Source organism: Lytechinus variegatus, chromosome 9 (genome assembly GCF_018143015.1).
Source record: "Lytechinus variegatus isolate NC3 chromosome 9, Lvar_3.0, whole genome shotgun sequence".
NCBI lineage: Eukaryota > Metazoa > Echinodermata > Echinoidea > Temnopleuroida > Toxopneustidae > Lytechinus > Lytechinus variegatus.
Genome location: NC_054748.1, coordinates 6,893,845 through 6,905,466, shown reverse-complemented (window position 1 = coordinate 6,905,466; position 11,622 = coordinate 6,893,845). Strand labels below are relative to the sequence as shown.

Genomic DNA, 11,622 nt, shown 5'->3' with positions numbered 1-11,622 from the left:
CTGCACGGAAATGACGGAAAACTGCGGGGCCATCGGCCAAGCGACCATCAATTCCTTCATCAACGTTCTGAGGGGTCAGCCAACTCCATCCATTTACTTGACAGTAAGTCAAAGATGTGGGTCTGATCCTTGGGGGGTGTGTCTCAAAGGCCCGAATTCACAAAGGTGGTTTTGAAAACCCACGGTTGAATCCATGGTTTATGCAGATTTCCTGTACAAATTACGCTTAATTTAGCGCATATCGTGTGCTGGTATAAAAAATCCCAATGCTGATGCTTGCTTTTGTCACAGTGCGCCAAATTGACGCCTGTTACCATGGTTAGATTTTATTCACGAGTCCACTGTTTGAAGAGTGGACTCATTATTCAAAACAGTGGACTCATGAATAAAATAGCGTGGATAACCACGGCAACAGACGTCAGTTTGGCACACTGTGGCAAAAGCATGCATCGGCATTGGACATTTTTCACCATAGGTGATAAATTAATTGTAATTTATACAGGAATTCTGCATAAACCATGGACTCAACCGTGGGTTTTTTAAATCACCTTTGTGATTTAGGGCCAAACACTAATGCTTTAACACTAATGCCTAATCTGATTCATGGTTATGGGGTAGTGAACCTTCCCTTCGCATGATCTTGGCCCCGTCTTACAAAGAGTTATGATTGATCAAATAAATTGTATCATGATGTTTTTCTATAGGAAATTTGTGAAATGTCCTTTGTAGACAAAGGAGAACACACAAAATTGTCATGACATCAATGAATTTATGGATATTCATTCATTTCTAGAAATTTTTTATAACCAAAATGCATTTTGTACGTTTACTTTGCTGGCTTTCCATAGTTGCAATTGATCAGATCAATCGCAACTCTTTGTAAGACAGGGCCCATACCAGTCCGACAATAGATGATATACAGCTCCTACTGGGAAATTAATTCGGCTGCCAATTCATACAGTGTTGAACAACAGATATATAAGCGTAAGATATCTTGTAAACAATGAAATTTCCCCAAAAGCAAGATCAATCATCACCAAAACCTGGGACCTGTCTTGCATAGACTTGTGATTGATCCAATCGACCCCAACTATGGAAAGCCAGCAACGGCAACACCTAAAATGCAAGTTTATTCAAGAAATTTTCGAGACAATGATGTATAATAATACATTTATCGTTGTCCTGACAATGCAGTTTGCTCCTCTTTGTTAACAGAGGACTTTGTGCAAATTTCCTGTCGAAGAAATAATGACACTGGTGGATGTCCACACATTTGCGATTGATCGGATCAATTGTAACTCTTTGTTAGACAGGACCCTGATCTTGTACCCTTCACCGGACAGGACTTGTTTAGCGATCCAAGTAGAACAAAACCTGGTAGACGTCAGTATGCTAATGATGAAAGCAAACTTGCCTCCCTTCAGTCAATTAACAATATACAAATAGCAAATAGGCATGAGTGCGAGATTTCACATGAGGTGAAAGAAAGATGCTTTATAGAGCCATCTCTAAATAGAGCGTCTCTTTCACCGAATCCGAAATCTCGCACCATTGCACGAATATGAGTATTCACTATTTGTGTTATACAACACCTCGGAATCAAGTAAAAATATGAAAAGACAAGATTTTTTTCCCTGCAGTAATCTATGAAACGGGAGCAAATATATTGAAAGCGAAAAGCAAAATCCCACAAGGGCACATGACGCTGACCTTGGGCAGCATTGTGCATTTAGCCAGCAGGCTGTACGCGTATTGCACCTTCATTTTTACTGAGCGCGATGAACTAAATTGTATTGTGATGTCACCTCTTAAAGCCTTGCAACGGTACATTTTGGATGGTCCGTCATGTGTGCAACGCTACGAATGTTTGACATTCAGCCTCCCATTTGCTCGCGTACAACCTGCTACATGTAAGTAGGCATTGAACCACATTTTCTATTTTTTCTTATTTTGTTGTAGGGGTGTTCCGAAGCTTTGTTTGCAATGTTAGAAGAGAACACTATCCTTGTGGCTGGATTAGCGATTGGTGTCGGTGCTGTACAAGTAAGTAAACACATGTTGGTGCTATGCCAGGCAAAGGCATTAGATAGCATTGTTCTCCTTGCATGCAACTTGGAGGAACAATGGAAATATTGCTTCGGGGGGAAGGAACATTGTACGGGTAACTCATGCCTATGCTGACCTTCGATAAGTCGAATCTTGGCCTGAGTCGAAGCAAATTTGTAGGCCACATTATTCAAAAGATGTGTTGTCTATATGCATTCTCATTGTATAGACTATGCTATGTGTAACACATTCTTACATAAAAAAGAATTTCTATATATCTGTGTTTTTGTCCTGGATGTAAACAGTTTTTATTCTGTCCTCTGGGATGATCTGTTGTTTGGATGTTTCTATGCTGTCACCCAGAACTCTTATATGCTTGGGTTTGGATATTCAACCGTTTAAGCCTTTGTGAATAAGAAAGCTTCTTCAAATTAAGGACTATATTTATAAGGACTTCTTTGAACACTCTCAAAAGCTTGTTCATACATGTTTTTCAGAATGGGTTCTGCTCTCGTGAAAAGTACAGTACTTACCTGGTAATTATTTGTTTCATTTCTTTTTGGTTCTCTTCAGCTCCTTGGAATGATCTTTTCATGTTGCCTCTGCTGTGCAATCCGGAGACAAGACGACAACAAATACTACGCCTAACCCCTAGATCCTAGCCCTACTCGTAGACCCTTCACTAGGACCTAGTCCTCCCCTTAGACCTTCCCCTGGGACTTGGTCCAGTCTAGACTTAGTCTAGTACTTACAGATGTTCTGACCCACCGAGGACCATCTCTTGAGGATTCTATACACTGCTAAAACAAAGGTGTTAATTGGGTTTTCATACAGGACCACACAATTAAGACATCTTACTTTGGTTTTAATTTCTTGGGGTGTTATTTCAACATCATTTGGTTGTGAAATTTACAGTGTTAGTGTTCATTCAGCACCCATGGGTGCTATGATAACAACTTTCATTGTTAACTTTACAGTGTTAGTGCTCATTTAGCACCCATGGGTGTTATAAAAATGCCTTTGGTTGTATAATTTACAGTGTTTATTTAACACCTTTTGTTGTAAGTTTAACACTCTTTGGTGTTATGTTCATTTTCTCGGTTGTAATTTTAACACCTCAGGATGTGGCCCTCTAGGGACTCCAACAGGTGTCAGTAAACACCGCAGGTTTTACAGTGTAGGATGTCTGAGAGTTTAGGATGTGATTTGGACCATTATCAAACCGAAAAACAACACTGGACCATTAAAAGTCCACCTTAATACCCAGAATAAGATCAAATTTAGTACCCATTAGGTCATATATAGATCTCATTATTCCAGAAATCACTAAAATATGAGTTGTCAGAAGTACTTTTGAATATGTTTTGGGCTGTAATAACCTTTTTTCTTGCCCCCATTTCTTTTTGTAACATTTGTACAAAGCACTTCATGAATGTTGCATAAAAACATTATTATGATAACATTTCTTTTTATTTACAATGCTCAGGAAATTGGGCACCAATTAATAAATAAAACAGTATAACATGAGGCTGAATATGGTGTTAAAACTGAAAATGGGGTCTGCTTTATGGATTTTTTCTCCTATAAAAAGGATGCTTTATTCAAAATGTACATGTAAACCAATATTTGATATATGATCTGATCATGTATTACGAAAGGGATATTATCCACAATAGGCATATTACATGCTGTCTTCAATCTGTTTCATTGCACGTGGTTGCCACTATTGCCAAATAATTGTTCTCCATTTATACATGAATGATTAAGTGAGATCATTCTAAACCCTTCTACGTGCTTGTTTGAAGAAAAAATATATATTCATTTATTACTACTGTTAATTTCATCAGGTTTTTTATTGAGAAGGTAAATGTTTTTACAAATGAAAATGTTGTCCATTTTCTGAATATGATTAAAATTGTCACGAATTGATAAATTATGCACTATTTTCCTTTTAAAATATCATTTCAATTCTAATAAGTAATTAGATTGAAAAATAAGGGATCTACACTAAATGAAAATTCACAATGACATTGAATATTGCATTTCAAAGAGTGAAAAATCTATAAAAAAGCATCTTATTTTTTACAATAGCGAAAAGGGATAAAAATGGTGATTTATCAAGTCATATCGAGAAGCTTAACTTTTTTTATACTCAGATGCAGAGCTTTCTTTTCAAATGTTTAATAGCGTACTGTATATCTAATATATAATGCAGCATAATATATCTTATATATATTTGGAATCAAAGAATAAGTACAGAGACCAATTTATAAGGCCTCATCGATCTCTTATCATGCAAAATTTATACTGGATAAAGTTGGCACAAAGAGAATTCCTTTTGAGCTATAAGATGCTTTTACAGATGCTCTGTACTTGCTGCTTAGTATTAAATATTTTATAAAAGTACACTTTAAAAAAATCAGGGTTTCCCTCTTAATGTAGTCCAACTCGTTACCAGTACAATAGTTTTTACTATTTCATAGAAGGTTAAATAGCTTTTTATATAAACCATTTCTTGTGAATATCCCCAAATAGACTAAATTATACTTTGTAGAACTTTAAACTGTATAAAGGATAATATCTATTCTATAATGACTACTATGTTTTTTTGTATGAGCCTAAGTAATATATCTAACATGTATTGTGTACATGTGATTTAGGAATGAAAAAGAATTCTACCTCTTTCACAAATTCAGTCCCCTGATTGTTGCCAATTTGAAGATTGGAGTAAACTCAAAGCTTTCGTTTTCCGTAACTCTTAACAACCAAACTAAATCCAAATTGTATTCTGTTGGTGGGCTGTTCAAATTTCATTAAACAAATAGAGTAGCTCAGATAAGCTCCATTTTGGAGTTATGACAAAAAGTGGTATTTGCCAAGAAAGAGATCTTTATAATTAATACAATTTAAGAGACTGTCTTCAGACGATACGAGGCTGCCTCCATAGCCATCTTTCTTACATACAGATTTCTCTGAGCTTTGCTCAAATTTTTTAACTTTCAGATACATGAAGTTTTTACAATTTCGCCATCGATTTGCTACATGCAGTTGGTGTATGGGCATAAACGTTACCGTATATGCAGGGGCGGAAATCACTCCCAAAAGGTAGGGGGGACAAGGGTCTGGAAAATTTGACAAGCAAAAAAAAAAGGCTATTACCTAAAATTTAAGGTAATTTCGACGAAAATATATTCGACAAGCAAAAAAAAAAGGTCATCTCGTCCCAAAACGCTCGTCTTATTCCCATTTTGAGTTATATATTTCTTAGCATCACCAAAGACCCAAAATAGTAGGGGGGACATTTGATATTGTGTCCCCCCTACTATTTTGAGTAGGGGGACACGTCCCCCCTGGGATTTCCGCCCATGCGTATATGGTCATACAGTGCATACAAAAAAGATAAGTCAAAATCTGTGACATTGAACATATTGATCCTGTTAGGTGTAAAAGATAAATCTCGGTTGTTTCTGCTCCCATTTCGCTCATAAACTCATTTTATAACCAAAAGATGCCTTTTTTCCGGCATCTCTGAGTTTGTGAAAGAGGTACTAGATATAAATGTATTTGAATGTGACAGTGTACTCATGTGATGTACACATGATAATTGTGTGTATTTTAGAGGCTTGGGTGTATCGTAGCTATTTTCACAATATATAGACATATAACTAGTACAGTAGGGAGATGAACAGTGTATATAAATGCATATTTTTATAATACCCATTTTGTTTTAAAACGTGTGGTAGTCCTTGTCAATGGTCATTAAACTTGTTTTCCAACGTAGTTGCAATTTGTTTTGGAATGATATCCTGTCTCACGTTTAATACAGCTCATTCTGCACAAATTATAATTTTTATGATGTACATGATACATGTATTTATATGTATAGAGGGTGGTAAACATAAGTTAATTAGCACCATCACATATTGATTTAGCATGTATCTGCCCCAAAGGACATTTTATCAATTTCTTGACATGAAAATTTTTATTGATAAATTAAAAATCCCTTTTACAACAAATAATATTAATATTTCTTGCCATTTAGGGATACTCCCTTGAAATGCAACTTAGACTGTGTCTTTTAGCGTGGATTGTAAATTGTTGATAGGCCCCCATTTTATTGTCTTTTTTTACTCAAAATTGAATCTTTTTTTAACCAGGGCCCTGTTGCGTAATAGTTACTATTACAGTAACTTTGCCATCCAATGGTGACTACCATGGTAACGCTGATCAACAGCCAATCAAAATCAAGGATCCCATGAAATTTACCATCGGATGGGAAAGTTACGTACATAATTGTAATTTTTGACAGATCTCATCCCCAGAATACCTGTAAAATTATGAGAACTCGTTCAGGCCTCAATTTAAAAAAAAATGGTTTCCGCATGCATACCCACCCATCCCACCATACCCTTTCTGGATAAGTAAATTTACCCTAAAAGATGAAAAAGAATATTGCATACATGGATTTTATATTGGCATATAGATTTAGTTGGAATTTCATTTTAGAAAGTGGCCTATTGAACATGTTGTAATACCAGGTGGGGGTGGAGGGAGGTTATTTCATAAATCAGTTTACAAGTTGCGTGTGACTTTATGCATAACTGGTGGCTATCTCGTGCTACATGATGGCCCGAATTCACAAAGGTGGTTTTTGCAAAAACCATGGTTTAAACTGTGGGTTTTACTGATTTTGCGATTCACAAAGGTGGTTTCAAATGAAACCATGTTTTTTAAAAACCATGGTTTCTGAAACCCATGGTTTTGAAAAACTGTGGTTTTAAAGGTATTGTTTAACTTTGTGAGCAGCTGATTTAAAAAATTCTCAAACCAAGATGAAACATGTGTACAAGTGCATGTATTGGAACTAATAAACCCTGAAAACAACCATTATTGAGAATGAAAAGCTAAAACTACAAGGCAAACCCCGATTTTGTAAATAGGCGTCTTATAGACACCTAAATAGTACACATAAGTGTATGGGATGAAATTAAGATTGTGTTTCCGGTCACTTTATATTTCAATTTTTGAAGCACTAAATAATGATTTTCGAACGCAATTTTTTCAGGGCTTCATTTTTGTAACATATCACAGACACAGGTGACATTTGTGACCTTCTAGCTCAGATTTTTAAAAGTCAAACCAATGTTAACCAATCACTTTAAAGGAAACCACCTTTGCTAATTCGGGCCTATAAGTCCCGGAGCACGTAAAAGCATGGTCCCATTGTTCAAAAAGTCATGCGCCACTTTGCGAACAGTTTCATGAAACGCAACCTATCCTCCAAATACTAGCTACTACGTTAGTACTAAAACCAGCTTATCTTACAATACATTTATGTATTATTCCATGTAAGCAATGGACATTTCAGTAGGTCATGCATTCTTCACTTAAAGGGGAATCCAACCTTTGCCATAGAATATAGTGTTGGGAAGGAGAAAAATGAATTAAACAGAATGGTGAAAGTTTGAAAGAAATCGAACAAGCAAAGTAGATTTCAAATTGGCAACTGGGTAAGTAAATTATGACAAGGGGCAAGGACAACTTTCTCATAGGCCATGTACTTTATTATCAGGGATTTGTGGTTTTCTCCTATAAGTACCCATTCCCCAGGAGCAGTAATCTATATATAACCCAGGTAGTAGTTGTTTAATGTCCTCATGAAAGAAAAATATAATTTGAAATGAAATTTTTTGGGAAAAATACATTTTAGCCAGAATATGTATTGGAGTACATAGAAGAGTAGTCCTTGCCTTACATCACTATGACATCACATAAGCGGCCAATTTGAAGTCTTCATGGGTATAGTGATTACCAATATTTACAACTTTTAAAAATTCATAACTTTCTTGTTATTTGTCCAATATTGTTCAAACTTTCACCTATCAACTTGTCTAATATTTCTTTTTCTTATAAAAACAAGTTTTTATTTGGGTTGGATTCCCCTTTAAGACATGTATAAGTGTGTTTCTATGGGAAGATGGTGCTGCATTGTCATCTGTAAAAGAACCATTTTGCGCTTAAATTAGATATTAAGGTTGGGTAAAGATAAGCTTCGTCTATGCGTTTCTTTCTTCTTGTATAAGTTATATGTAGATGTATGTATTTGAATATGTATTTGAACATTTGCTTTAGTGTACATAACTTAATCATGTAATTCTGTGATTTGCTCGTATTAAATGTACTTCAAAATAGTACAAAGGATGATTATTAGTAATGCATGTCTAAAATCTTTCTTTCTCTGCAAAATAATCCATGTCTGATATATTATTTTTTAACAACTAATATGCTTTTCACTCTTCACTTTTTTGTTCCTTAACCCCAAGAAATTGGTGGGGCTAGGGGAGGGGGCGGTCTTAGCCCCACCCACTTCCTGTGGTTAAGCTTAGCCCACTTCGTTTTTCATACTACGTTTCAGCAAAGTGGGCTAGCACGGTAAATAGTACGTTACTATCTGTCCCTGCAAAAACGCAGGGTTAGCGATATAACATTTTTTTCTCAGCTCTGAAAGGAAACTGCTTTTACCGTACACTTATTTTTGTCAAAGACCTCTGAGCTGTTCTTTATCATTTGACAGACATTTTCAATATATTTACAGTTCTTGAAACCTTCGTACATCACCGAGCGAAAACTGCATGTACCCGCTACTAAATAGAGCATGTAATGAAACGCTGGGAAAGGGCGCCCTACACGGTTCGGTTGATGTATATGTACAGTTTTTGCTCGAAAGTTAGTGAACCCCTCCAAGAAACCCTCTCCTTTATGTCGAGTGTTGAATGTAGAAAACAACGCTACAATATTCGGCGAGCCTAGAGAAACATACTTTATTGAATGTAATATATCATATATCACCTGCTTTCACAATCAAATAAACCCCTCAAAAAAGTTTTGCAACTCAGTTTTGGGGATGATATCTTTTTGGTTAATGAAGTATAGAAGATGAAACTGGTATCATTTGAAAGCTGAATTATTCATCTTTACAATGACATGCCATTTGCTGTGATTATGTAATCATGGAATATGCAGTCACCCCGAACATTGCGAAAAGTCAGAAGTGAAATGTTGCAAAATGCATTGATTTCTAACAAGAGTCTCCATTTCTATAGAATTTCCACCATGCATGTGACAGTGAATGCACTCGGTCCATCCTCGAAACAATTGGAGATTCTCTATTGGAAACGATGCATTTTGCAACATTTCATTTCTAACATTGCTGCTTATTATCATGTCTGTGTATTTCATGATAACACTAGCATTACAAATGACACATGATCGTAAAGATGAATAATCATACTTTCCAATGATACCACTTTTCCATATGATGATGGCATACTGAAAAATTTATTAGCACTTAAACTTGAGTTGCAGAACTTTTTTTGAGGGGTTTATCTAAAACATGGCAGAACTTTAAATGTTCATTTTCTGGTGGTGTTCACTACTTTTTAGCACCAATTCACATTTGCAAGTCATTACTAGGTGTTGTGAATAAAACATATAGGGGGTGTTGCAAGAAACTTGCGATTAATTGCAAGTCTACTTTTGGTCCGTAAATCAATCGCATGTCTTGCAGTTAACTGCGAATTAGTGATTGCTAATCTGCTCCTTGAAACAAGAAGTTTAATCTGATTTGCTATAACTAACATTGAATTATCAGTTGTAAAATTGCAACAAAATATTTGCAATTGATCGCGAATATTTCCTTGCACAGGGGCCGCGAAACGGTTTTCAAAGTGGGGGGCTGAACATGCTAAAAATCACAATTGTATGGTCATTTTTGCGTTTTTGTACACGGTTTTGGAAAAAAGTGGGGGGGCTGAAGCCCCCCGGTTCCGTGGCCCCTGTTGCACACCCCCATATTGTAACCCCTATGGTCAAAAGCTTACCTACCCAACACTGAAAAGTATATCTGAACTAAAGTCTTATGAATTCTAACTATATAAACATCAGCTGTTGGTACAAACACACTCATCCAAAATCTCTTATTTTCTTTATACGTTTTCTTGTGCACCTCGAAATAGAATACTAGATAGATGATAATATCAGAGCTGCCAACCAGTATTTTTTGGCGTATTAGTATATTTTTGCAACAAAAATACGACAGTATGTTTTTCTTTTATATTTTGAGAAAAATCTCGATATATCTCTATTTCATAAAACTTTAATACACAAACATGATTATTGGATCAATGTAATTTCTGGTAACTTGATTTTTTTCAAGAGCAAGAGCAGTGCGTATTTCAGCTTGCATGCAGCTCGAGTGCAGACCTGGGGGGCGTTTCATCAATATTTTCATCCGACAAGTTGTCAGATCTGACAACTTTCCTGGATTCTGATTGGTTGAGAAGCACTGTTACTATAGTAACTGCATGCATGGCATGCGCGCTCATGAATTTTATTATGAAATACAGTTTTTTTTGGGGGGGGTATACTTTTTTTATCACAGAATACAATTTTTCATTCCAAGAGGTTGTCAGGTCTGCGCTATGTAAATAACTAACATTATCATCTGCTTATGCGCACACTGTAATTACAAAATGGCTCAATTCACTTTCCTTCTTATACAGTATACACAACAGTAAACACATGCACTCCAGGAAGACTCGCTATATAGATATAGTTTGTAAAAACTTTTGCACATTTATTCTGGGTAGGGAGGTAATAAAGTGACAAATCAGAAAGTAGAAACGCTCGACAATTTTTTCTACATCCACTATCTAAAGTGCATAATATTGAATAATCCCAAACCAAAATGAAATGCAAAATTTGCAATTAAATTTTCTAATTATGATAAAATTTGATCTGAGCCCTGAATCACAAAAGATAAAGAATGATCAGAAAATTGATTGTTACGATTGATTATTACGATTGATTACAGTGATGCATGTAATTACATATGTGAATTGTGTTATCAATCATGTACAATCGATTGCTGACCTTTAGTGAAAACGGGCCCAGATCTAAAGTAACATTTGACTTCCAATATGGAATTCCCACTACTCAGCCAAGAGTACAAAAGAGACAAAAAGACAAATGCCTTCATTAGCAAATAGCATTTCCATCATAAGCTTGTGAAACTGAACCTTAATCCTTCCCACAAAATACGACTGCAAGTAAAAGGCCCCCTTTTCACAAAAGATACTTTCCCCCACAAACATGTACCTTAACACCTACACTTAAAATAACATAACATGTAACTCTCTGAATCTACCAATAGACAATACACTGTACTATACACATACAAAAAAAATTAATGCGACATGAGCACATTTCCTTCATAGGTTTCTAAACAATACAATATTTAGATCCGCCTATATACAATAGAGAGTATAGATACATTATGTACACGACATCCAGTAGCAAATATCAATGATTTCACACAAATTAGTGAAACTCTCCCATAGCGCAATTTTTTTTCTCTAATATAAAATGATTTTCTTTCTCAAAATCAAGAAGATCTAAAAGTAGAATGATATAAAATCTATTTCTATACATAATCATCTAGCATTGCCAATTTAGGCTGATGTACATTTTAGAGATGTGGTCAATATCATGGGGTTATTGTTGCTGTAAGTTAAAAAG

At 35.6% G+C, this 11,622-nt stretch overlaps 1 protein-coding gene across 1 annotated transcript in view; it reads left to right on the top strand.

Moving 5' to 3' along the window:
• LOC121421066 (CD63 antigen-like) overlaps positions 1–5,176 on the top strand; it is a 7,880-nt gene extending 2,704 nt beyond the window's left edge. The window contains exons 4-6 of the mRNA XM_041615678.1: positions 1–103; positions 1,960–2,043; positions 2,620–5,176. The exon at positions 1–103 is cut by the window's left edge and continues 86 nt beyond it. Of these exons, the coding sequence (XP_041471612.1) occupies positions 1–103; positions 1,960–2,043; positions 2,620–2,694 (262 nt within the window). The 3' untranslated portion in view covers positions 2,695–5,176. The remainder of the gene's footprint in view (positions 104–1,959; positions 2,044–2,619) is intronic.
• The last annotated feature ends 6,446 nt before the right edge of the window (positions 5,177–11,622 follow it).